The sequence below is a fragment of the Mobula hypostoma genome, chromosome 10 (genome assembly GCF_963921235.1).
Source record: "Mobula hypostoma chromosome 10, sMobHyp1.1, whole genome shotgun sequence".
Classification (NCBI taxonomy): Eukaryota; Metazoa; Chordata; class Chondrichthyes; order Myliobatiformes; family Myliobatidae; genus Mobula; species Mobula hypostoma.
In genome coordinates this window covers 93,955,807-93,983,228 of record NC_086106.1, presented here as the reverse complement: position 1 = coordinate 93,983,228, position 27,422 = coordinate 93,955,807, and the positions used below count along the sequence as shown (strand labels likewise).

Below are 27,422 nucleotides of genomic sequence, written 5' to 3'. Positions count from 1 at the left end.
TCTGCATTATCTTTATGCTAAATTAAATTAAAATATGTCCCATTTCAACTCATTCTTTCTCATGCCGCTTCACATTATATCACATTACTGATTTCAATCTTCCCGTCTCCTATAAACTAGACTTTTAAAAGCTCTCACCTAATTAATGCTTCTCGATCTAGAACCGTGAGCTAATAAACATTGGCCGTCGCAAAGATCACTCCATACACAGAAGACAGCTTCGTTATTCGCCATCCTGGCCGAACCGCCGTACACAAATTCCAAACGAGGACAAAAAAAAAGTTTGCTCGAACAAGGTCTTAAATATAGCACGAGATTTACATGTGAAGTGACCCAGAACAAAGCTTAGCCCGACTTCTAAACTCACGAGCAGAAGCTTCCCTGCAAGAGGACTGGATATCTCAGGGGTTGATGTCCCGTTCCGGGAGCTGTACCCCGGGAGGTCGTGGCGGGTAAGAGTTGAGATGGTTCATCAGCTCATTAATAACAGCGAAAAAATGTTCATAAAAACAAAATATTTTGTAGTTTGAAGACAAAGAAAGAGAACAGCGCACAGCACGTGCAAAGGGAACCGGGGACTAAAAGGGAAGGGTGCGTTCAGAGGGAGGAAATCTCAGCGGCGTCTACTCGCTCCAGTATATTTGGAAAGATCAGCTCCTCAGCCCGAGGTAATGTATCTTAAATAGGCCCGTGTTGGGAAGCAATAATTGCCTTAGTTTCTTCACATTGGGGATTATTATCAGCCCTATTGCTTGAAAGTACGTTGTGTAAGTTTGTGCATACACATGGATGTTGATCGATAGTGGATTGAATGAGTTTTTGATATGATTCAATTGCCTTCCTTTCCGCACAACACACCACTTGAACAAAGACACAAAGTCTGTAGTTGGAATGAAGCAATCTGATCCTCGAGTTATGGTGAGCAATCGTACGGGGTAACAACAAATTCCTGATGCAGCTGCGAGTCTCATGCCTGTAGCTTGGGCTTGGCCCCGCCCTCTTTTGGTTTTACACCTTCTGGCGGATTTACTTCATGTAAGTAAATATTGTGTACAATATACTCCCCTTCATTTGTGGCTCTGTCATGGTCCGGTTGTAGAGTTGCTTTCACTGCCTTAATCAATCACCTAACACAGCACAGAGTAAAACTTAAACGAGGACCCTACAGGTTTATCTGGCCCTGGGATACGATTCTTAACAGCTGAGCTCTGTGTGATTTATGACAGGTAAAAAAAAAGTTCCTTCAATGATAATGCTCGAGATGTTTCCAACTATTAAGGGTATCTGGTAAGCGGTTATTTGTACACGTAGACTTTCGAGTTTAAAAATATATTACGTGTATTTGGACGGAGTGAATGTATTCTATTTCTGCATGTTCATTCAAACAGCATTGCGAGGTTCGAATAAATGAACTCGCTCCCAGTTGCCCGCATGTGTTGAACTGAATGATATGCCAGTGAGTTGAACTGCATGTCAATCAGCTGTGACCAGGATCCCCCTCCCCTTTCCACCACGTTTTGTTTTATTGGGTCCTGATTTAAATTTATTTTGTCCTCTTTCAGGGACGGTTCGTTGACCTGCTGTCAGCCGTGATACAAATTCAGAGTCCAACGTCGATATGCATCTCATCGCCTATCGAAAGACAGTTTCAGACATCCAGTTACTTACACCTAAACGATTTACAAATAGCTATTTTCTCTATTGAAAACTCTCTGTATTTAAAATATAATATGCACAGTAAAGAATATTTCACAAAATGTTCACATTTAAAATTAAATTTGAGAACTTTTTTGTTTTCTATACAATTAAATATTGTGCTTTAACAGTGAGTTCATTTGCAATCAGACTGATTATTATAGCTTTACTGTTATAACGTTAATAATATCTTTTTTCAATAAACTGTGGATTATCTGTTCGAAAGTTTATTCTTGATTACAGCAATGTTACATCCAGCTTTAAGAGCCCCGTACGAGGACCCCATTCAGTTTATTCGTGATTGGCTGAGTGGTGCTCAGTACTCTTGTGATTGGTGGTGGGATTAGTGGTGTCTACGGCGTGCCTGAGAGGCGGGGCTGAGAGGTAGAGCAGGTTAGTCCGTCAGTGAGCGAGTGGCGAGCGGAGAGTCAACAACTCCGAGGACTTGGGGGGGGGGAGTGCGAACTCGCAGCCAGTCAGAGATCAGAGAAACCGAATCAAGTGGGTGAAGAAGGCACATCTGGGTTGCACATGGACAAGCTACAGCCAAGATTGATCTGAGCTTCTGGAGGAGTTTTCTCTCCTCCCAGAGGGAATCTGCATATGAAGAAGAGTCTGGCTGACGGCAAAGGCAGGAGTTGACAAAACGGAGAAAGTGTACGCTGCTGGCAAAGGGAAAGGTGCAGCTCGAACAGGGGATACAGTCCTGTCAGCGAAACATTCCTGCGGATAAGGATACATTCCTGCCTTGACCCAGAGAGACAGAGGGGGAATAGGATTCAGACAGAGGTCTCTAACTCTGGAGGAGCACGTAAAGAATACAGTTCGGACACATCGCATCGAGAGGGCGGTCCAGACATTGAACGATTCACGGATTTCTCGGCGATCTCCTTCTGACTTGCCTTATCTTAGCCTGGAGAATGGCTAAATGGGACTCGCCGTGGAAGTATTACTGGGGAGTTATGTTTGCACTGTGCAAGAGCGCCCTGCCGCTAGCCAAGAGTTTGGACCCTGTCGCCTGGCATTCCCAGAACCCGAAGTAAGTTTTTCTTTTTTGATATGTGAATGACGTGAGCCCGATGGATGGCCAGCTCGAATGGCTCGCTGTTCTTTGAAACAGTTTCTGTGGATGAAAGCGGCTTCCAGGTGTCGAGAGCAAGGCTGTTAATAGTTTAGTAATGGTTTGTAGTCCTCTAACTTTAGGTCAGGGGCATGAAAAATACAAAACGCCTCTGATTATCGCATGCGCCTTCATCGCCTTGCTTTTGAGTGGGGTGGGGGCAAATCTGCTCCACATCGCCGTCCAGCCAGCAGAGCGACAATGAAAGATTGCCCCTCTCGCGTTTGTTGCGAAGTTCCAGTTTAATTGAAAACGCAAGTGGATATGGATGTAGTTCTTTGTTCTACGGGGGCGGAGAGGCGCTGCTGGTTGGAAGCGACGAGTTATTCTTTCTCTTTTTTCTTTCTCTCCTCGGAAATCTCCACCTTGCCCACGGTTCCTCGCCATCTCTCCCTCTCTCTCTCTCTCTCTCTCTCTCTCTCTCTCTCTCTCTCTCTCTCTCTCTCTCTCTCTCACACACACACACAGTTTAAAAATAATAAGGATTTTGAGTGGGGGAAGAAAAATAAAGGAATTATAATGCCATTTGAGCGCACAGAGCATTTTTTAAACGTGATTACAGCTCTGTACAATACTTACACCTGCGGTTGCGACCTTTTCCTCCAAGCGATGCTTTTGTTCCAGTTAAGGTTGTTAATGTGAAGATCGTTCAGCACTGCAAACGGAGTCGCCAATCGTTGTTCTGCAGCAGAGAGGGTTTGGGAAAGGGGGGTGGTTAGGAAGAGATCTGCAAACAGTGGTGAAATGCCGTCGGCTCCTTTCACCCCGGCACAAACCTATAACGAATTTATCTTTCTGAACTCCAGTTTAATCCCAGAATAATCTTGACTAGCTCGACTGGAGTTGTTTTTTTTTTTAGCTCTTTCCCCAATGTACCAACCGAGTTCAATCAATATCGAAGACCAGTTTGTGAGGAAACTTTATACAAAGTTGAGGAGAACTCGCCAGCTCCCGAACAGCTATATCAGAATAACACAACCGCACAAAGAGTAGCGCGGGTGTCAGCGAGGGAAGGCTCTGTGTTCTGAGAAAGTCTCTCACAAACCAAGAAACTGGACATTGTATCAACACATATTTGAAATCTGTGTGAAAAATAGACTTTTAAAAATTACTTGCAGCTGAACGGAGAAGTTTCGAAGTAAAGTCGTTTTAAGTAATCACTGTCTCATCGAAATGCAGCGGCGATGAAGCTCTCCCTTTCCCGTCACTATTTTTTCCGCCGCATGGCAGATTTCTCACCTGAGACGAAATCTTACGCTTTCTCACTCGGATACTCTGCACGCAGCAGTATTTTGAGGGCGTTTAATAGGCTCATTGTTGTTTCCACCAGTCCCAGATTCCCTGAAGGGGAATGCTTAAAAAGGTCAGGGAAATTTCGGTATGTTCACAGGTAGTAGCAACTCTGAGGCAGACTAAAAACTGGTTCACTAACATTGTCGAACGACGAAAATATCAAATCTTCCGCATGTAGCTTTATTGTTCAAGAATGCAAATACAATAAATACAACATATTCGTCACTTTATCTCATTACACTGCCGTGTTGTGTGCAATCGATTTTATATGAAATCTAGTAAAATTATGGCCATTAAAATATTCAATAAAAATCTGCAATTCATACATTATGGCGAACAATTTTTTGTACAATGTGTAAAAAGGTTGGAATATAATGAAATTACTATCATCGGTTTGACAGAGTCAGCATGTATCGGTTTGACAGAATACTTAAAGTGCGGACTCTGGGTTATTATGCTATTCAGGAGGAGGATTGCCTTAACGTTAGGAATAAAACTCATGATTTTGCAAAGCATGAATCCTATTGGAAAAGACTTGATTTTTTTTGTGCATGTGCTGCAGTTAATCATTTTTAAAAAGTCCCAGAGCACAATGGATGCGGCTGTTTTGTGACTGGATCTGGGCATCAACAAATCACCTGGCCTGATTATTTTCTATTTGTTCGATGTTGGGGGAATAAGGCATTTGGATAGTTTTACACCAGTGCTTTATTTCCAGTGAAGCAATTGTCTTGCGACTGTATTTGCATCGTAGGGATGCAATTGGTAGGACTTGCAGGAGTTTGACATTGAATAAAACAATTACTGATTAACTTGCAAGGACTTAAACCATTACAGTATTTCAGAAGGTGGAGGTTAAGAAGTTCAAGGTAAACATAACCAGATCCTTGACAAGATGACCTAGACAGTTATTAATTCGCCCAAAAGCTTGTGAAAGATTGCATCTTCCAGCACAAGAAGCTGATGATGTATCTGTTAGTTAAATCACTTCAAATAGTCTTTGGTCTTCAAACTGTTTTGGCCCCAACTCTCCCCCCTCTCCCCCTCCATGCTCTGCTTTTGCACTAACTATTTGCTTTGTTGAAGTTATCGTTCTTTTCCTTTAAAGTTTTGTTTGCACAAATATTTGACAATGGCCTGAAGTTGGGAGTTGGGAGGAATTCTCTTATCCACCCATTTTGCCTTCGTTTTCTGTCCTGACTTTGCCTAAAGGGGAGATTACTCCAGCAGGTGGCGTGATGCAGCTACCCATAGGTTGGATAACGTTTTCCCAACACCCCCACCCCATTCCCTACCCCAACTCCACCCTGTGTAAATTCCATTCACCCTATCTGCCTCCTAGAGGGCAATCTGAAAGAATGGCTTAGGTTTGGGAAACAAGATTTCTTTGTCTAGTGCAGTATCCAGATTCCCTGTTGGAGTTCATTCAACTCAGCTGGACAGATAGACAGCTGAAATGCCAAGGAATATTTTCTCTTCAATATCTACAGTATATGTTTGCTTCTGAGTTATGTGTTTGTGCTCTCTCGCTCTCTCGCACTCTCTCTCTCTTGCAGATTGCTAGTTGTTTGCATCTGGTGTAATATAATCAGACAATTGTCAGCGTTTCTGGAGTTAAAATGCATGGGATATGGATATGCATGGTTAATCTGATGAACAAGAGAATTTTCTGGTGCTTTTAAGCCCATTTTTGAGAGCCAATTAGTATAATTGAGTCTCTGTAGTTGGTTTCAGGAGACCTTCATACCAAACAGCAAATGCCTTCCTTCAATACAGTATACTATACCGTGGGTCAATACGAGAGGACATATTTGTATGGTAAGAGGGGATCTGAGTTTGAAATCTGGAATGTATTGCCTGAGTGGGTAGTGTAAGTGGATGTCCTCACAGCATTTAAGAAATGCCCAGATGAGCACTTGAATTGCCCATAATGGACCAAATGCAGGTAAATTGGATTGATAGTCATCATAGACAAGGTAGACTGATGAGTGTTTTATGACTACTGTTGTTCTCTGAGTATTTCAATTAACTTTGTTGTTGCGAGTCCATCAATGTCTTTTGAGAAGCCGACAGTTGCTTTACCTCTCAAAAAAAGAGGTAGAAGACCTTTCTGATGTTTAAACATACTACTCCATTCACTCGTGCTGTTGAAATTTAATCTCCTTTAATTTACCTCTTCAGATCCTGCACATAACAGAGCTGGGGCCACATTCCTGAAATACAGGAACTCAGTTTGTGGCATTTTTAATGCAAAACAAAATCTCAAGGTGCGTGACAAATGGAAACAGATTTAAAGTATACAGTGAGAAATTAGAAGAGGCAACTAACCATTGGGGATCTGGCATGAAGATGTACCACAGAGCAACCCTGTCCAATGGTTCACAAACAGATTCACTAATTCTCGGGCGGGGGGGGGGTTGCACTTTCAGTGATGTGATGGGCCTGTACTTCAGACTTGCATTGTTTTCAGTCACCTTCCAAATTTTCTCTTACTGGTTGCATTTCAGACAGACTTTGTTTCTTCGTGGCCACTTCAGGGGATGAACTTTTTTAAGTGAGTGGACAAAATTGATTTTATAGAAGGGATTGAAAACACTCACTCACTTTTAGGAGTTTTCTGGTGTTAAGAATGGGAAGTGATGGCTTATCCATGGAATGATATTGGATGGGCACTTTGAGATCACATTTGTGTTGTTAAAAGACTTTTTGACAAGTCATCAGTATACCTATAGAAACTGGAGCACTCATGGACAGTGAAAGCTACAAGCGATAAACACAAGAGATTCTGCAAATGCAGGAAATCACAAGGCAGCAGCTATGGAGAGGAATAAACAGTCGACGTTTTGGGCTGAGGCCCTTCATCAGTGTCCTGATGAAGATCCTCAGCCCAAAATAACAACTGTTTATTCCTTTCCTTAGATGCTGCCTGACCTGCTGAGTTTCTCCAGCATTATTCAGCACTTACATAAACATGCGAAAGAACCAGTTATAGGTCTTTGGAGAAGCTGGTCCAGTGAATGAAAAGAGATAATTGTTACTGTCATCCAAATAAGTAGAAAGAGAGTTTGAACTGATTTGCAAAAATAGTGGAGATATGGATGGAATTTACACTGTAACACTGCACCATGGGTGGAGCGGAAAAGGAGGGAGAATAGAGTGTGCCCCTGAAGTTAGAGACAAAGATTTAAAGAAGTTTAATTATGACAGAATTGTCATGCCTTTCAGGTGATACTGAACTATCATAAGGTTGGATTCACAATTAGGAAACGTTTAAACGGATCCTGTAAAATAACTCGTTCTTCCCTGTCAGACTTGGGACAGTGGTTGAGAAATAATTAAGTAGGCAATTTAGAAATGTGAAATGTAGATTATCCTCAAAGGAAAGTACAGTGAAGTTTCTGGACAACCAACGGAACGAAATCTTCTGAAAATCCTGTTTTTTCACAGTGCAGTTTAATGTCAGGGTGCATTATAAAATGTATTAAGGGTCTCTCAATTTGACTAGAGTGGTAAATCCAGACAGAAAGGTATTTTCTGAGTTGCTAAGGTGTTTGCATATTATTCTGTTGAAGAACATTTGGATTAAAGTTGAGCAATTGTGTCATTGATCTGAAAAGATTTGTCAAAGTATCACTTGCTCTTTATGAAAGCAAGTTATGCTATTGTTAGATTTAAAGTTCTAACACTAAACCAAACCTGAAATGCAGCGTCCCTTTCTGGTGCAGCAATGTGGATATTTAATTACTTTGAGACATTTTGGACCCAGAGAATCACTTTTGATGTCAGTCGGGGTTTATCAGTGAAAATGTAAGGTTGCAGTACAACTTCATAAAAGAAACAGCTTCACCATCAAATGCACACCTTTTCTTTTCTATTGATTAAAACATAATCAGTGCAAATCACTCATATTTTAGTTAAACTGAGTAATATAAAGCAAACTTGGCATCTTTGTTATGCCCATTCCTGCATTAATCTTTCACCTTTTATTCCCCAATTCCAAAACCATTGTCTTTGTGCATCCTCATGGATAATGTTATTTGCCAATAATGCCCAAACAATGAAAAAGGAGAGTATCTTTATAGCTGTGCAATTTCATAGTGGGTATTTAGACGAAAGAAGACCTGGATCTCAAGGTATTGTTAGGGATTTTAATAATAGATTCCAGCTCCTTTGGGTCAGGAAAGGGAGAAGGCAACCTGTGATTGCTAAAACCGATCTCTTGGAACATTTATGAGGCAGGAATGGGCTTGGTATTGATGGTATATCTACTTGGATATCCTGCTGACACATTGTCTAGGTCACTTGCACGATAAAACAGATGGCAGCTGCATCACAGTTAGGGGTGGGCTAATAATGTCTTCAGGAGAGTGCGTAGAATTTGGAGGGGGAAAAAAAAGAAAAAATCATTAGTAGCTTCTTTTGTTTTTTTTTAATGGATTCTAATGTCAGTGTCTTTCCTGGAGTTGTTTGAGTTTTAACAAGGTTGATGACAGGGAATGTTTGATTTTTAGACACTTCAGTAAATAGAAATACAATTTTAGTACAATCTGACCCTTAAATTGGTATGTTAGAATTTGTGATCTTAAAACGAATGAACTGACGTTTGAAACTGAGCAGATAAAATAAATAACACATCAATGTGTACACCAGTTGACATACAGAAACTTGCCAGGTTTATTTTTACATATTATTGAATTAGAATGACTGTTGTGTAAGCAAACACTCGGATATGCTGTACCAGCAAACAGTGAGACAACCAATTAATCTGCATTTTGTTTGGTGCTGTCTGCTGGGGGAGGAATGTTAGTCAAACATTCGGGGATGCGCTTATTAACTGTTTCCATATTGCTTTTGTTTTAAAATTAAGAGTGTGAGTGATGTTATTACCCTTGACATCTTAACCCAGCCTTAAAATGGAGTTCTGCAACTTTGTTGCTAGAATGCAGTTGGGCAAGCCTCAGAAAACAGTTTATGAGATGTTAGGATTACCTGGATTACGTTTGAACAGCGTTAGAGCATTTTGAACATTAGCTCGAGCTGTCATTCTGGGCCTTGACTTGATGTCTCATCAAATGATGGTTGTGCTGCAGTTCAGATTGAATGGTAGAGGGTACAAAACATGGCCCACTTATAAAGTCCTTCGAAATGATTGGCACGCTTAATTTCTAAAAAGATCAAAATAAAGTCAGAAAGATGTGAAAGAAAAAATGTAGCTATTTAGTGCCTCCTTTAATTAAAATACAGCACTAAATTTGGATATGGTGTACTCTTACCACTCGGCCTTTTAATACTCATAAATTTATAATATGGGGGCTCATAATACATTAAGTTATGACTAAATATGGCCTTTAGGTTATTTTGTGCATTCTTTGTGTTCCTTTTACAAACGACTTTCAGATCTAAAGAACTCAAGTGCTGTAGAATTCCTGTCTAACTATGTTTGGAAAGAGATGAAGCAAAGGTGATAGGTTTTATCGGTTTTCTTTGTTGTACAGGAGGATGTGAAAACTTGGGGACTTGTCCAGAAGATTCTTTATCAAGGCTACCAGTAGTTCATTGGTTAAATGCACCACTACTTTATGGAGTGTGTTCATCTAGGCAAAGTTACAGTGGAGCTAGAATTACAACAAATTTTAATTCCCTGTGATACAAAGGGGAGGACAGAAATGGGGTAGTTTGTGTTAAAGCATCCAGATGTAATGCTAGTGATTGTAATGCAGCAATTCCTGTGGAAGGCACCTACCTCAATGTGGGATGCGCGCATGATTGAGTTTTGAATGGGTGACCACTACACCCTGATCGAGCTAAGGCATGAATTATGGCTGTTTGGGTGCATTGCTGTAGAATAAGTTTCCATCGTGGATGGCAGCTCCAGGAGCAATTAAGTACTTTCACCATTATTCTGTTGCAAAATCTGAATATTTACAGCATTGTAAAAATAAATACATTGAGTTGTCCATAAAAAGTAAATGTAAGTAGCTAAAACAATCAGTAGCTTATAATCATAAATGTTGCAAAAAATGCACCACACCCAGTGATATCCTGCAGACTTCTGGTTTTCAGATCTATGATGCATTACCTATGTTTGCCAAGAATTTAGGATTACTAATAGAGAACAGATAAAAATTTAGAGCCTTGCAAATCTTTGTTCTACCACCCTATTTAACTGTTCACTCAGCAGCACAGCCTGAACAAACACAGCAGCAAAAAAAAATACAAGAAATTTAGCATAAAAGTGATTAGAGTTGCAAAGTGTGTTATGTTTTCCAGGTGAAGCTTGGCTGGGGATGGGCTGTATTTCATGGTGCCGACTATTAATTGCTGGATAATTAGAGCATATTGCTTTTGCTTGCCTCATGAGTTTGTATTTAAATATTTGCTTGGATCAGAAGCTCTGCAGAAGGACTGGGCTGGAGTTTATGTTTGGATTGTGGGATGTGGTTACCTGCAGCTGATTACAAGGAGTTTTTGATAAGTTCTCTATCATTACAGTAAACAAAATTGTAAACCAGTTAATGCCTTTTATCCCAACTTCAATCCTTGCTCTGCTGTTTTGCTGTCATATCTCTGAACTGTAAAAAAATTAAGTTATTTTGGGTTTGTTTTAGTGGTCTTTGTAATCCAAGACTGGAAGGGAAAAAAGAATAAATTTTGCTAAAGTTTTGATTTAAAATTTTAAATATAATTTTAAATTTTATTGTGTTATTTTTGCTCATGCCTGCATGCTACATGTTCTGATGAAGCTAATACTGGTTGCCTGATGATTGAGTTGTTGTATTTTTCAATAAAGGGAGATATATTTAAAAAATTGTATTTTTATGAAGCTTACACAGTTAGCAAAAATACTTCAATAAAGTAAGGAAATACCATTAACCACTGTCAACATAATGATGATGTGTTAAAATTGATTTTATTTTTGTTTTTTTAACATGCTTTTTTTGAGAAATGACATGGTTTTAATGAAACTGGGCATTGGTTGAACTCACAAAAACAGAATGTTCATTGATGTAACAGATTAAATATTCAGACCATCATCTCAAAGTTAGGCAAGGTTTTTGATTACAAACATGAGTAAATCTGGAGATGCTGGAAATCCAAAACCACACACACAAAATGTCGGAGGAACTCAGTGGGCCAGGGAGAATCTATGGAAAAGAGTAAACAATTGACATTTTGGTCTGAGACCGTTCTTCAGGTTTTTTATTAGATTGCAGCAATGTATTTCATTGTGGTGTGGGTTAAGGATATAATTGCTCTGGATGGTGATATAGCCTTTGCTTGAATAATCTGTGATATAAATCTCAAACAGAATCAGGAGAAGGGGAAAATTCAGGGAAAAGAGATTTGTGGCCTGGGGTGTGTGGAAGGAAGTGGATGATGATGTGTTAAAAGTGGATGATCAATGACATAACAACAATGTAGAAATGTGTTAAAGAAATAGCCAGTTTGTATGGTTCACCATCATGATCTTCAAGCCAAGATACGTTGCAGACACTTAATTTTTACAGGTGTCTTTAGCATATTAGTAGAAGCTATGTCAAAGGGAGAATTGCACCTAAGTTAATGTGTTCTAATTTTTTGTGATGTTTTTCAAACAAGTGACAGATCTCTAAATATTACATTTTACACCAGAACCATAATTCCTTGCTAAAAGTTTGAGAGGCTGCCTTTAGAGTAGGAAAGGAAAGTGTGTTTTAAAATCCGTGGGAGCACATCGGCCTGAGTGTCTGTTCCTCTGCATTTTCCACCATGAACCCCTCCCCCAATGCCATATCGGCTCAACTAGGTGCTGGTGTTTCTGCTTCCAATGATGTTGAACTCTACAAGTGTTTCTTTTCAGATCTTGGTGCTGAAGTGCTGCACCACTCAAAAAGGTAACTGTTCTGTGACCTGGCCCCGTGAGGCTTGTATTCTGTAGTTTTTTTCTGTTCATCTGGTCTCATCACATTAATAGTTGGGGGACTAAAACTATCATTGTTGAACTGAAGTGATCTTGGATCCTCAAAGCAACTCTTTCATGGAATCTGGGTTTTGATGCAAGTCCAGCATTTGTTATCCTTCTGCTGATGCCCACTATTCATTACCTATGCTTGCAGTAAAACTTGTTTCAGCAAAGGAACTGTTAAATTCCAGTGATGTGTCCACCAAGCTTGAATAATTGTGTTTTTTTTTTCATTTTGAGAATAAAGCTTTCAGTTGGATGAGGAAGCAATGAAACAAATGAATTTTAGTCAATCCAGCTTGATAGAAATTGTTAGTAAATAAGTGGTGGAGGTGTTGTGAATTGATTAATATCTGTTCTAGTGTAGAAGTTGTGAGATATGGCGGCTGATTATAGAGTTGCAAAGTTTTCCAGGTGAAGCTTGGCTGGGGATGGGCTGTATTTCATGGTGCCGACTATTAATTGCTGGATAATTAGAGAATGTTGTTTTTGCTTGCCTCATGAGTTTGTATTTAAATATTTGCTTGGATCAGAAGCTCTGCAGTTGGATTGGAAGGCTCTTTTCTGGAATCATAACACTGGGTCAGAGTTCTATTTGGATTGTGAGATGGGACTGTATATCCATTAAATGGTAGTCCTTGTGTCATGTCCTCCAGGTTCTCCCAGCATTACTGTAACCTCTGAATTGTACCATACAGAAGCTGGCTCTTTGGCTCACCAGATCCGTACCGAATATCAAGCACCCTTTTCATTCTTCCAACACCGATCCCACTCTGTTCTTCCCTCTTTCCCATTATCACTCCAATTCTACCATTTACTCCACACTAGGGGCAATTTGCTATTTACAGTACTTACTAACCCACGCATCTTTGAGTATTAAAGGAAACCAGAGCACCCAGAGGAAAATGCATATGGGCACAGGGAGGACTTGGAAACTTCATGCAAATGGCCTCAGAGATTGCTGTGAATTAGAAGCCCTATTAACTCTCTCACACTTCTAGCCTATTGTTTAACTTTTGAGGATGCTAGGAGGGCTTTTAGACCTCTTGTAGGTCACGTGCTACTCTCCATCCCATATGTGCTAATGTTTGCTGTGCAGAGACAGAACACTTCAGAGGGTGCATCTCTTATCAGAACATAAGAAATAGGAGCAGGAGTAGGCCATCTGGGCCGTCGAGCCTGCTCCATCATTCAATAAGATCATGGCTGATCTGGCCTTGGACTCATCTCCACCTCCCTGCCTTTTCCCAATAACCCTTAATTCCCCTACTATACAAAAAATCTATCCAACCTTGTCTTAAGTATATTTACTGAGGTCCCCTCCACTGCTTCAGTGGCTGGAGAATTCCACAGATTCACCACAGTTTGGGAAAAGCAGCTCCTCATTACCTCTGTCCGAAATCTACTCCATCAAATCTTGAGGCTATGTCCTTAGTTCCATTTTTGCCTGCCAATGGAAACAACATTCCTGCCTCTATCTTATCGTTTTCATAATTTAATATGCTTCTATAAAATCTCCTCTCATTCTTCTGAATTCCAGTGGGTACAGTATCGTGTGTCATACTGCTTATTGCTTCCAGGTTGGATTCACTTTGTGTGTGATGCCTTGTATCTGCAGTACCATAGGTTGCACCTCATCTTTAAGGTGCAATATATATTATGTTGACAAATTAATGTTCTGGGCACTTGATCTTGCCTAGATCCATATTTATTAGTAACTGCATGTAACAAACATAATAAGCACACAACATAATGTTTACTTGCCACATGCATTACAGTTGATCAGTGTCGATTTATTGCAGATGACACAAAGGTTGGAGTTGTTGCAGATGGTGTGGAGGGTTATTGTAGTTTACGACAGGACGTTGATAGGATGCAGAGCCTGGCTGAGACACGGCAGATAAGAGTTCCGTGCCGAGAAATGTGAAGTGATACACTTTGGAAGGTCAAACTTGAAAGCAGAGAACAAGGGTTAATGTCAGGATTCTTAGCAGCTGTGGAACAGAGGGTCTTGGGGTCCACGCCTATAGATCCTTCAGTGTTGCCATGCAAGTTAACAATATGTTTAAGAATATGTACCGTGTACTGGCCTTCATTAGTACGTTCAAAAGCTGCAAAGTAATGTTGCACTTCTATAAATCTCCAGTTAGACCACACTTTGAGAATTGTGTACTGTTCTGGTTGCCTCATTACAGGATGGATGTGGAAACCTTAGAGAGGGAGCAGAGATTTATCAGGATTCTGTCTGTTTTAGAGAGCATGTCTAGCAGGAAGGACAGCAGAGCAGCAATGGCTGGAGTTTCTGCAAAGGTTGGGGTAGACAAGGAAGATGCAGTAGATATGGTGTACTTGGATTTTCATAAGGCCTTTTACAAGGTGCCGCACATGAGGCTGCTTAGCAAGATAAGAGCCCACAGAATTCCAGGGAAGTTACTAGCATGGGTGTAGCATTGGCTGATCAGCAGAAAACAGAGTGGGAATAAAGGGACCTATTCTGACTGGCTGCCGGTTACCAGTGGATTTCCACAAGGGTTGGTGTTGGGATCACTGCTTTTTACGATGTATGTCAATGATGTGGACTATGGGATTAATGGACTTGTGGCTAAATTTGCCGATGATACGATGGTACAAAGGTAATGTTGAGGAAACAGAGAACCTGCAGAGAGACCTAGATAGTTTAGGGGAATGGACAAAGAAGTGGCAAATGAAATACAATGTTGGAAAGTGTATGGTCATGCACTTAAGTGGAAGAAAAAAACAGACAGACTATTATTTAGATGGGGAGAGAATTCAAAACGCAGAGATGCAAAGGGACTTGGGAGTCCTTGTGTAGGATATCCTAAAGATTAACCTCCAGGTTGAGTCAGTGGTGAAGAAGGCGAATGCAATGTTGGCATTCATTCCTAGAGGTATAGAATATAAGAGCAGGGATGTGATGTTGAGGCTCTATAAGGCACTCATGAGACCACACTTGGAGTATTGTGTGCAGTTTTGGGCTCCCTATTTTAGAAAGGATATACTGACATTAGAGAGGGTTCAGAGAAGATTTACGAGAATGATTCCAGGAATGAAAGGCTTACCGTATGAGGAACGTCTGGCAGCTCTTGGGCTGTATTCCCTGAAGTTCAGGAGAATGATGGGGGATCTTATAGAAACATTCCGAATGCTGAAATGCCTGAACAGAATAGATATGGCAAAGTTATTTCCCATGGTAGGGGAATCTAGAACAAGAGGGCACGACTTTAGGATTGAAGCACATCATTTAGAACAGAGATGCGGAGAAATTACTTTAGTCAGAGGGTGGTAAATCTGTGGAATTTGTTGCCATGAGTGGCTGTGGGGGCCAAGTCACTGGGTGCATTTAAGGCAGAGATAGATAAGCTCTTGATTAGCCAGGGCATCAAAGGGTATGGGGAGAAGACAGGGGAGTGGGGATGACTGGAAGCATTGGATCAGCCCATGAGTGAATGGCGGAGCAGACTCGATGGGCCGAATGGCCTGCATTTGCTCCTATATCTTATGACCTTATGGTCTTGTAAGGTTAGGTTGAGCAAGCAATAGCTTTTCTCTTTGGGGTGAAGGAGTATATGAGAGGTGACTTGATAGAGGTGTCTCAGATGCTGAGAGACATAGATAGGGTGAACAGCTAACAACAAAGGCTAACATGAAGGGGCAAAATTTTAAAATGATTGGAGGAAAGTATAGGGACATGGTAATGGTAATTTTTTAGTGTTGTAAGTGAGTGGAGCACACTGCTGGGGTGATGAAAAAGGCAGATACATTGGGGACATTTAAGAGACTCCTGGATAAGCACAGAGATGGGGTTTTTTGGGAGGGAAGGGTAGATTGATCTTGGAGTAGTTTAAAAAGTTGGCATGACTTCATGGGCCAAAGGGCCTGTACTGTGCAGTAATTTTCTATATTCTATCACAGCCCTGTGCCATTTTCATTCACGATTATATTTGAACCCCAGATTTTTCTCTTGCAGTTCATGAAAATTGTGATTATTTAACTGAATTTTGGTACATTTTTAAAAAATTAAAATCTGCTAAAATCGTAAGAATTTGTTTTCCCATCTTTGCTGCCTAACTGAACTCTTTCTTTTTTGGAGATGATGTTATCTGCTTGGGTTTTACAGAATTCTATTGGCAGTATGTTATGATGCTGAAGTGAACACATTTTGTGTAAGTCTGAGCAGTTCTCTCACACCACAGGACAGAGGGAAGGGGATTGCTACAAATGGACAGATTCTGGAGCTCGCCTGACATCCAGGGTGGTTTACCACATGATAGTTAGAATGACTCTTTTCTGTCCTCTGTGCAAAGAGCACTGCGGGCAGTTGCTCCACCAGGATCCACTATCTTTGTCCAATTTCAAGAAAGACTTAAAATTAAACGGGACCCATTGGAACTTTTAAGTGGGTGTCCTGAAGTCTTGAAATGTTTTGTTTAATTGTCAGTCTATCTCTTTTTCACTCAATAAGATGGAAAATTATTTATTAATCAGTTCTCCATTTCTAATAACTATTTTGCTCCGTGTGTTTATTTTGAGCTACTTAAATCCTCAAGTATTAAAATAAAGGGAGCAATTACTGCCTCACCGGTCACCTGATATAAAAGTCATCCCAAAAATGAAAGGCACAGACCACCGCCTGCTGTATATTTGAATTAAAATTAAATGTGAAGTGTTTCCATCAGAAGATTCTCTTTTTGATCTCGTAGCATTTATTTCTGTAAGGGATTCCTGTTACTTCAACAAAGTAAGGGTTACCAATCATATAACCAAACAGAACTGACTAACGCAGAGAGGGTTATTCGCTGTAAGTAGTTGCTGGTGTTTGGACCAGAGAAGTGTGTTCTCTGCGTAACCGAACAGAGTTGTTTTTCAGTGTGGTAGGGATTTTTGGTATGTAGTGGAATGGAATTTTTTCATTAGGTAAGTGGTAACTTTCAAACTGTTCAGAATCGCTGCTTCAGCAGGGATGTAGTTGCTCAAGGAGTACCCAGACAGAGTTAGCATTTATTCAGCATGGTTAGGATTATTCCCTGCAAGTGGATCAGCAGGATAAAGGTTACTCATTCCATTTGCACATGTTTATTCAACAACTGGGTTACTCGCCATTTAACTGGATGAAGTTGCTATTTATTCAGCCGGGGAAGAATAAAGGAGTTAACCACAGTATTCATTGTGCAATTATACTTTTTTTCAGTAGTTTGTATAGCATTTTGTGAACATTCTTGAGTAAGCCTTCTCATGAGCTAGTATTTAGGGCTGATTTTCGTAACTCGGTATGTTGGTAGCCAACAGGTGAGTGACAAGCCTGTTCTGTTTAACCATGTTTTTTAAAAATATCAGACTCCTATCCAAGATGCAACACACACAAAATGCTGGAGGAACTCTGCAGGCCAGGCAGCATCTATGGGAAAAAAAAGACGCAGCTGACGTTTCGGGCTGAAACCCTTCGGCAAGACTGTGATTTGGTTCCTATCCAACATGGTTGGATGACTGCACCTGTACACCTGCTCATTAATGCAAATACCTTACCAGCCAATCACGTGGCAGCAATTCAATGCGTAAAATGATGCAGAGATGGTCAAGAGGTCCTGTTTAACATCAGAATGGGGAACAAATGTAATCTTAGTGACTTTGACTGTGGAATGATTGTTGGTGCTATACAGACCAGTTTGAGCATCTTAGAAACTGCTGATTTCCTGGGATTTTCACACACAAGTTCCTAGAGCCTACAGAGAATGTTGTAAAAACAACAAAAACAATCCAGTGAGTGTGGGTGAAAACACATTGTTAATGAGAGCGGTCAGATGAGAATGACCAGACTGGTTCAAGCTTATAGGATGGTGACAGTAACTCAACTAACAATGCGTGCAGATGAGCATCTCTGAATGCAGACACATTGAAACTTAAAGTGGATGGGCTACAGCAGCTGAAGGCCATGAACATACACTCAGTGCTCACTTTATTAGCTACAGGAGATATCTAATAAAGTGGCCACTGAGTATATAATTGTAGAGAGTGTCATTTACCTCAGAGTTTGAGGTAACAAAAGCGAGCATGGAAAAGGTGGTGTCGGAAATGCTTTGAAATCTTCTATGTTGTGTTTTTTTTTGTCTGGCTGCTCTCCTTTTCTTTTACTACTTGTTCTGAAGGCACTGACATTTCCTGGCAGACTTCCACAGCTGCTTCCAGGACCTCACCTCTGGTCAATTGCCTGTGAAATCTTTCTGAACTGCTGTATTTTTTGATCATGCAGTTTTTCAACTGCCATCTTCAAATCAAAATTCTTTCCCTCTCTCGACAGCATGTGTTAGTTCCTGCATTACTATATAGAACAGAATGGGCATTACCCTAGTTTCCTGGCCAATATTTATCTCAAACAACACTAAAACAGTTTTGGTCATTATAATATTGCCTCAGGTGCTTGTGTTACTTTGCAGGCTTGAGCATGTTAGATGCAATTCATTAAGAGGTGAAGAGACTTTCTGAAATATCATGACATTTTGAGGTTGTGAAGGCTTTTGTGTTCCTTTTTTTATTGCCGATGAATTCAGATATCTTTATACTACTTAAATTCTCATGCTCTGTTCATCTATTTGTGACCTCCAATTAGCGCAAATGGTGCATTACAGCGGCACTATTTTTGGCTAAATCGACTTAAGATGTGCTAACTTACAGAATGCAGGCAAAGTTCAGGGTTATATATTCGTATAAAATTGCTCACTCGCCAAAATCAACTGCCCTGCTTTCACCTGAGAACTGATGTCAGCCATGATGGAAACCACAACGCATGTGCATGGTCAGCCTCAGAAGCGACTCACAATGCTCACAACAGCGACACCAACCGGAGCAAAAGGGCAGGGCAGCTCTATTTCGAGCGGTCACTTTCTGCTAATCACCATCAGCATGTGCAGGATTGGGACAGATCAAACTGAGAACCATCAATAAGAAATAATTAAATCTTATTGTAATGACGTACTTCGAGACACCCATCAAACCCTTTGCTGCAGTCAAAGGACAGCAGTGACTATATCGCGTCCATTTAGGAGAGCGCCAACCACGTCATCAAGAATAATCAGCATCCTGGAGGCATTGGTGTTACTGCTTCGTATCTTTTATCCAGCATTAGGGTAGAAAAATATGGTAAGCCTAATTACACCGTGTGGAAAGAGAAGGGGGACAATATGGTTAAGAGATGACACCAAACATTGTCGGGAAGTGGCAAGGAGAGGGAGAGAACAGGTATTGGATGAGGCCAGGGCGGCATAACTCCAGGATCAAAGAGTCAGGACAAAAGAGATGAGAGAAGAAGAGACAGAGGAGGAGAGGTATCCACATCTCCAAAATGACATCAACTGGCATAGAAGGAGGAGAGACGAAGAGACAAAGGAGCTGAGAAATGCACATCTCCAGGATCAGAGACAAACAACAACCAGCAGAAGAGTCGAAGAGATGGGGGATGAAAGGGCTGCACGTCTCCAGAACGACAAAAACAGGCACAGAAGGAGGAGAGAGGAACAGACAAAGGAGCTGAGAAATGCATGTCTCCAGGATCAGAGACAAAGAATAAATAGCAGAAGAGATGAAGAGATGGCAGATGAAACGACTACACGTCTCCAGAATGACAACGAGAGGCACAAGGGTGGCAGATAAACCAGAAATGACGCCATCAAAAGTGCCCTTCGTTAAACGAGGAGGAGCTATATTTGCCTTGTTCTTCTTCAATAAACTGAGGTTTTCTTCTTCAATTTCCAAAGCAAAGCGATACCAATGGCATTCAGGAAGATATAATGCTTATTCTGGTCACATCAGACTGCACTACCCTTCTCTCAAAGGGTGCCCCAACGGGTCACCCCATTGTCTCGTGTAACTTAAATTCTGCTTTAGCTGACATCAACAAATTTGTACCAAATGGGCCAAATCTGGAAAGTCCCAGATTCCTTTGAAAAGTGGCAAGCAAATCATCTGCCTGTTGAGCAGTCTGCAGGTTTTTTGTTTCAATCCATTAAAACCCTATCAGTTATTGATCAGTCATATTTATGAATGAGCAAATGTATGGTGTGTCTCAGTGAGCTCTTTGGCAGGCCTTAACACTGGGAGGCCCTCCTGCAATCCATATTTACTCTTAACATCATTGAGTTAGTGGCTGTGCAGTTTCATATGAAAGCAGTCTTTCAAAGTGACTGTAAATTTTGTTATTTGATGCTTTGGGGCAAATTTCCACCAATTTTCCTTTCTGAAGCCATACTTTATTTCAGCCCGATTTATTATTGCTTCTCTTTATTGGGTCATGTCAACCAAAAGAGGAGAAACTAATTTATAGCCCTGTAGAATTCTTTGATTTGAACAACTATTTATATTCAATATTAAAAAATAGCTTCAGGTATATTATTATAAGTATATTATAATAGTATATATTACTCTATGTAGTGCTGATCAAAGTTTGTGATTCTAACGCAAACATTTGGGCTTGTCCAGCAGATGCTAGGTATAGATGAAAGATGTGACTAGAATCCTTCATCAATTACTCCTACATGTGAGACATTGACAAAGGATAACAGTAGCTAGTTCTTAAAGCCAGTTTTTTAAATTGGAAAAAAATTTTAGATCAATACAAGATAAAATAATGCTGGGGTGTGCTAGCTGAGCAGAAGTTTCCACTAGGGTAAAAACAGAAAATGCTCAGCTAGTTAGGCAGCATCTGAGGCAAGAAAAATAGGTGTTTCTTCCTGTTTCTCCACAGATGTTGCCTGATCACTGAATAGATCCACTGTTTTCTATTTGTGTTTTTTATATCTAACATCTGCAGTACTTTGCTATTGAGTTTCACTTGGGTTTGCCTGCTCCAGGGAAGTTAAGTGACTGTGGTGCATACCAGATCAGTAGCTGAACAAATTCATCATCGTTGTTATTGTCTGCATTTCTGACAGGTTAAGGTTTGGTAGGAGTGGGAGAAAGCCAGTTCTCTCTCTCCGTGTGCCTCCCCCCCCCCCCCCGCCCCCACTGCTTTCTTGTGAAGAGGAAATCTCCTTGACTTTGATTGTGTTGTATATGTGTTGGATAACATTTCTGAATAGGATAAAGTGGAGGCATTGGTCTTTGACATTGGGGACAATGGATCACATTCCAGAAGGAAAGCATTGAATTTGCCAGTTGTTCAACATATGACCCAGGGAACCAGAAATCCTATGTGTGGGTGAAAAATGTCTTCCTGCTGCAGAATTGGGCCTGAGATTTAGTGTTAATCTGGCCCTTGCTGTCATTCAGCACAGGATTAGCTAGGTCCAGGGGGAAAAAGAAAAATCCGGAATCATCTGTAATGTTTGGTACCTACTTGTAGAAAAGTTGTAGATAATCAGATATCTTGCTTAACACAATAAGTGCACTCAGCAGAAAAAAAAGTCGTAGAATGAGTTTGCGTGGAATTCTTGGAATATTGAGGGGAAGAAACAATCATAATCTTGGTTAAAAATGAAAACTAGCTCAGTTTTGAAAGAAGTTGTTAAAAACAACAGCTGACTGATGACCTGCTAGATAAGTCTTCACTCTCATTCTTCAGCATGTCTCAGTCAGATATTCAACAAGTAGGCTATTAATGCAGTGATTTTTAAAATTATTTTGACCTGGTAAAATTATGGAACTGAAGGTGCTACCATTATGGTCAAAGTGAACCAGTCTGCTGTAAGCAGCACTTCAACAAAGGTGAATGAAAGCAACTTCAATACTGATTTTGCATGCATTTATTTTTAAGATTTCATAACCATACTTGATTAAATTTGCTTAATTATTAAAAATAAACTCCCATTATGATATTGTTGTTGTAAAGCCTTTGACTTTTACTGTATATTATTGTTGCCTGTGAAACCTGGTCAGTTTGCAAATCAGTATTCTGTTATAATCCGTGTGTTCTAAGTGCTGTTTGCTCAGTACATAAACATGTAAGCATTTACAAGGCATTTCTAAGCATTAACGAACTGTACTTTAAAAAAAATCATTCTCCGTTTGATTTATTTCTTCAATTCTGAATAATAACTAACGAGTTTTTCTGAAAATTGACTCTGAGAATCCACAGTCTCTTGAGCTTTAATTGGAAGGAACCAGCATGAACTACTGCAGAGCACTGTCTATTTGGAGTCAAAGATGAGCTTTTAAGGAAGAAGGGACAAATACTTTCAGTTGGGGGCCAGAAGGAGAGATTATATTGATTGTGTGCCGACTCTGTAAAACCAGGAGAATCATATGCCTTTTATTTACATGGGCAACTTTACACAAGGTACCTGGTAGTTGTAATGTCTGCTCTGGAAAATTAATATTCTCCAGTTGCAGGTAAAAGATAAAATATATTGGAGCCTAATTTCTCATATTTATTTCTGATCCAGAGACCATAACATTTATAGTTGAGGGTGGATTAAATGAGCTTAATTGTTGGAGTATAAAAATTCAGAATACCGCCGGGATTAATTTACTTTGCATATTAGTGCTGCTCCTGATGGAATTTCAGATGCTGTTAGAATGAAGGGATCTGTTACTCGCTCTGTGCTTATTTAAGTGTGGATTTTCAGCTTCCTTGGAGCATGAAGGAGTTCATGTGTTTCGTGTGAAGGTGTTTGAAGGGAGAATTTATTTATAAAGGTATGAAATTCTTTCTGTTGCCTCAACAGTGTGATATAGCTCACAGGAAGGATTGTTGAGGGGGGGGCAATTGGAAGTTATGGTGCGAGATTATAGACACTTGTGGGTAGAGGGAGCAGCTATGTGGGTTGTGTGGATGATTTCGAGGAATTCATAGTACTGTTCAGCAAATGGAAGCGATAAGCTTCTCCAACCCTCTCGGGGGATGATGTTAAAAAGCAATATAATTAAATTTGTTCTCATCCCTCTTGGAAGCAATAGCATAGGGAAACCAATACTTGTTTCAAATTATTAGTAATTATTAATCAGAGCTCCATGCATGAGGAATTTTATTACTTTTTCCTATGAGAATGGTATTTGTGCTGTTAAATATAATTTAAAATCATTTGAGCTGAATTTGCAAAATGTCCACCAAAACTTGCACCTACTTTTTGCCATTTGTCCTCATAATTTTCCCTCCTTTTTTTCTCTGTAGCACCTCCAAATGTTGCCATTTTATTTTGGTAGCTTCCCCTCTGGTTTTGCAGCAGTTGGTAGAACTCTATCTTCTTCATAACATCCTGCTGCAATTCTACAATGGCATTATAAAGAACACCCTCACGTCAGCCATTACTATATGGTTTGGTGCAGCGTCCTCTCGTAATATAGGAAAGCTACTGTCAGGTCAGCAGAAAAGGTCGTTGGCTGGAGCTTGCTATCACTCTGGACTTGTAGGCGTCCAGGTCGAAGAAGCAGGCAGGAAAAAAATCATTGTGGACGTGACCCAGTCTGCAAGCTGCCTGGGAAAGGCTCCCGCCTGGGAAGTGCTATAAGGCTACTAAAGCAAAAACTTCACATCATCTTAAAAATTCTTTCCCTGGGCAGTTAATCTGATCAACCATTCCAGTTATCTGCCCTACCCCCTCTATCTATTACCACCATCGTTGCTCTGTAAACACTTTTAGCCACATTTTACAATGCTGTCTACAGTGTAAATGCATCTGGTATTAATTATTTATGCACATTTTATTCTATACCTGTACTTTAACCTCAATGTATTTTTATATAATTTTTAAATTCTGTGTAATTGTTGTACGTTGTTTTTGTTGGGTGCCGCACTAAAATACCACTGCACATTCTTAATACATGTAAATGTATATGGTGAATAACATTGATTTTTGATCCTCATGTGAATCCATTATCCTTCCTCTTCTGGTTGATAGTTGGAAAGACTTCCACATTTTGTTTCTATTTAACTCTGATGTACAAAGATAATGTTATTTCTTTCCTTTATATTATACTATAAATTACAAGATGCACTTATCTTTGCTGTAGTTGGCTGATTTTGTATTTCTTTTTCCTTAATTCAAAACATGTGGACCTCACTGACATTTCAGGTTTTTATCATCCTTGCAGAATCACGCTGCATTTCTGGAGAAGCTGTTGGATTCCATTAGCTATGATCTAGTTTCGATGACTAATCTCTGGGCCAACTTGTTCAAATTGATAATGGAGTTCATGCATTGCAGGTCTGATCTTGCATTTTAATAATATTAATGTTAATATTGTCCATTGCAAGCAATACAAAGCTACAAACATGATAGCAGAATAAAGGAAGTTGGGGGTTATGTTAGAGCAGGGGTTCCCAACATTTTTAATGTCATGGAACCCTACCATATACAAGGGGCCCACAGACCCCTTGGTTGGGAATCGCTATGTTAGAGTCTTTGTTTGAATCATATAGCATTTACGGTGTCTACTGAATTCTGATGATTTAAGGAACAAGTACTCAGTTCTCATTAACAAATTCCTGATGGTTTTATCACATGACCTCTCTCATCAACTTTACAATCTACGAGGCAGCTGTTTTTGCTAACTCCAATCTGTTTATAACTTGTAAGTTTTAGTCAAAGAAAATTAAAATTAGCATATTTTTAATGCCTGCATGGATTGCTTGATGCCCTGTCAGGAGAATAATTTAAACAACAGGAATTCTGCAGATGCTGGAAATTCAAGCAACATACATCAAAGTTGCTGGTGAACGCAGCAGGCCAAGCAGCATCTATAGGAAGAGGTACAGTCGACGTTTCAGGCCGAGACCCTTCGTCAGGACTAACTGAAGGAAGGACTTCAGTTAGTCCTGACGAAGGGTCTCGGCCTGAAACGTCGACTGTACCTCTTCCTATAGATGCTGCTTGGCCTGCTGCGTTCACCAGCAACTTTGATGTATGTTGTTAGGAGAATAATTTAACATCTTGCGAGCTCCCATGACAAACCTTGGAGAGTTAGATAAAGGTGGCCAAACCACAGGTTTGTCAAATTGAGTGGCCCTTTTTAAAATTCACTTGCGTTTTGCTCTCGTGTTCGTTCCTGTGTTTGCAGTCTCGTTTGCTATTTCTCTAGCTGTTGCTCTGCTTTCTGACCTTTTATGGCAAATATATGCATTCAGAGCACCAAACCGCATTGCTCAACCACATTCACTGTAGGGACCATTCTGCAGTGCAAGTGGGATGTGCATTTCTGGAGAGGTTGGGGGTGGAATGCATCTGTTGAGATGCTGAGTACTGGCTGGCTGCCAGATTATTTTGCTCTCATGGTGTCATCTTGCAGAGTAATGTGGTTATCTCCTGTCTGGATGATTGAGTAGAGGTTATGTAGATTCAATAAAGTTTGAATCATTTGAGTTTTTGTTATTGAGCTCAGCTGACCTGCACGGCAGCAGGGCGACAGCGCAGTGCAAACAATAACGAATGGGCCATAATTGAGTGTGGAGGGATCCGGTGGCTGGGTGGGAAATGAATGGAATTAGTGAGGCATATTGGGGGTGGGGAGAGATTATTTACTCTGGTGAGAGGCTAGTAGAAGAACGAAGTGATAACAAAGAACACATCAACTCAAAACAAAAGTAGCAAAAAAAACAGGACTGCTTGTCTCCAAAATAATTAAATCTTAAAACCAGTCCAAATTTAGAACTACAAGTGTAATCACATTGAAAACACAACTGGTCATGAGTTTGTTATAACTGCACGTCAGATGAAGCCGTCATTCTGCTACTTGTACAGTGGTTGTTTGTAGCTGAAGTTGCCAGTTGTCCTTGATTTCTTGCCAAGAAATTGCTATTGTGGATCTGCAGAGATAATCTGTGTCTGCATCCAGTTATTAAACTATTTTGCATTTGTTGCAGTGACAAAATAACTCTTCTCCCTTTCATTCCCTCTGCCTCTTCTGGAAATGTACATTTTCTCTCTTGTTCTGTTTCATCCTGGCATTCTTCAACCTCTCTCCTCCAATTGGATGGTTGCTGGTCACAAGTATTCCAGAATCTTTAGCAACTGGCACTCTGGGGGACTGATGATGTCCTGCAGTTTTGTGTTTTAAATATTTATTCACTTTTCCTTAAATTGTGACATTTCTTTCTTCCCTCAGGAAGTATTTGTTGCCAAGGAGTTCAGGCTCTAACATATCCCATTAAAGAAATTTCTTTGGTCTTTTGACAATTTTAAAGTGATGGCCTAACCTTGATACCTAAACCGATATTTCTGTACTTCCCCTGTCCAAAATTGTCAAGGTTTTAGAGCTTCCGGGCCCAATTAAGTAAGTCCAATATTTCCAGTCTTCAAATGACTATTGTGGCTACCACAGTCATCCTGTTTTGCTCTGCTTTGTGCTGTCTTTCAACTTTTCCTAAAATTGTGCTGATTATTGTTTTCGTACAGATGTTATTATTCTTCCACTATCCATTAAATTGAACTCCTGACAGGATTACTTTGGGAATATGGCACTTTTACAGCCTCCATTGTATAATGGAGTGATCCTGCTGCTTTTCTAACCCCCAAAAAACACAGAATTTAAACACAATAATTGTTTGGGAGTACATGACAGAGCAAGGGCTGTTGAGCCAAGCAATATCCCAGGTATGGGTTGTGATCTAGTGCTCCTGAATTTTATTCAAGCTGTTCTAGTACAGATACAACACTGGTATCTCGTTGATGTTGTGGTTAATTACCCAGTCATACCCTGTTCATTTAAAAGCAGAATGAATTTAGTTCAGATAATCACCACCCATGCTGTCTATACTTAGACAAATGATGTCTAGATGTTGGTAGATGTTGTTCATTGTACTGGCCAGCGGCACTTGCTCACCAGTAATCTGTTTGCCAATGCCTGGTTTGGAATTGGTCAGGACTATTCAGCTGTTTTTCATCACAGCCATGGTTCAAATAGGACACAAAGAGCCAAATCCAAGATGCAAGGAGGGAGTGACTGCTCTTGACATAAAGCAGCTTTTGAATGTAGCAGCCAGGAGCTCTGGTCAGACTGAAGTCAATGGGCATCGGGGTTAAAACATGCCAGTAGTTTGAGTCATACCTCGTTCTTAGAAAGATGTTAGCCAATTGTTCCAGGCCAGGGCCTCACAGCAGAATTCCTCAGGACAGTCTCCAGGAACAGCAATTTTCTTTCATAAGGTTTGAAGTGGGGTGATTAGATAATGTTCAATTTTGTTACTAATTTCTGACCAAATGAAACGGGTCGCCTTTGTGGTGCCGCACGACCTAGACAAGATACAGGCCTGGACTGATAAGTAGCAAATGACACATTCAACAAGATAAAATAACCTATCCTTGATACTGTACTCATGCCATTTCACCATGCTGCTCACCGTGACATCTTGGGGCTCACTCTTGTCCATAAACTCAGCTGGATAATCCACAGAAAAACTGAGTACAGGACCGGGTCAGAAGGTATCTG

At 40.3% G+C, this 27,422-nt stretch overlaps 1 protein-coding gene and 1 long non-coding RNA gene across 3 annotated transcripts in view; both read left to right on the top strand.

Annotated features, from left to right (window-relative positions):
- Positions 1–337: 337 nt before the first annotated feature.
- On the top strand, positions 338–1,900 carry LOC134353039 (uncharacterized). Its single transcript, XR_010019531.1, has 3 exons — positions 338–452; positions 526–668; positions 1,563–1,900. It is a non-coding gene; the product is annotated as an uncharacterized LOC134353039 (long non-coding RNA).
- A 206-nt stretch (positions 1,901–2,106) lies between these two features.
- efnb1 (ephrin-B1) overlaps positions 2,107–27,422 on the top strand; it is a 185,625-nt gene continuing 160,309 nt past the window's right edge. For both annotated transcript variants that reach the window (XM_063060864.1, XM_063060863.1), the window contains exon 1: positions 2,107–2,734. In XM_063060864.1, coding sequence (XP_062916934.1) covers positions 2,616–2,734 — 119 coding nt within the window. In that variant the 5' untranslated portion in view covers positions 2,107–2,615. The remainder of the gene's footprint in view (positions 2,735–27,422) is intronic.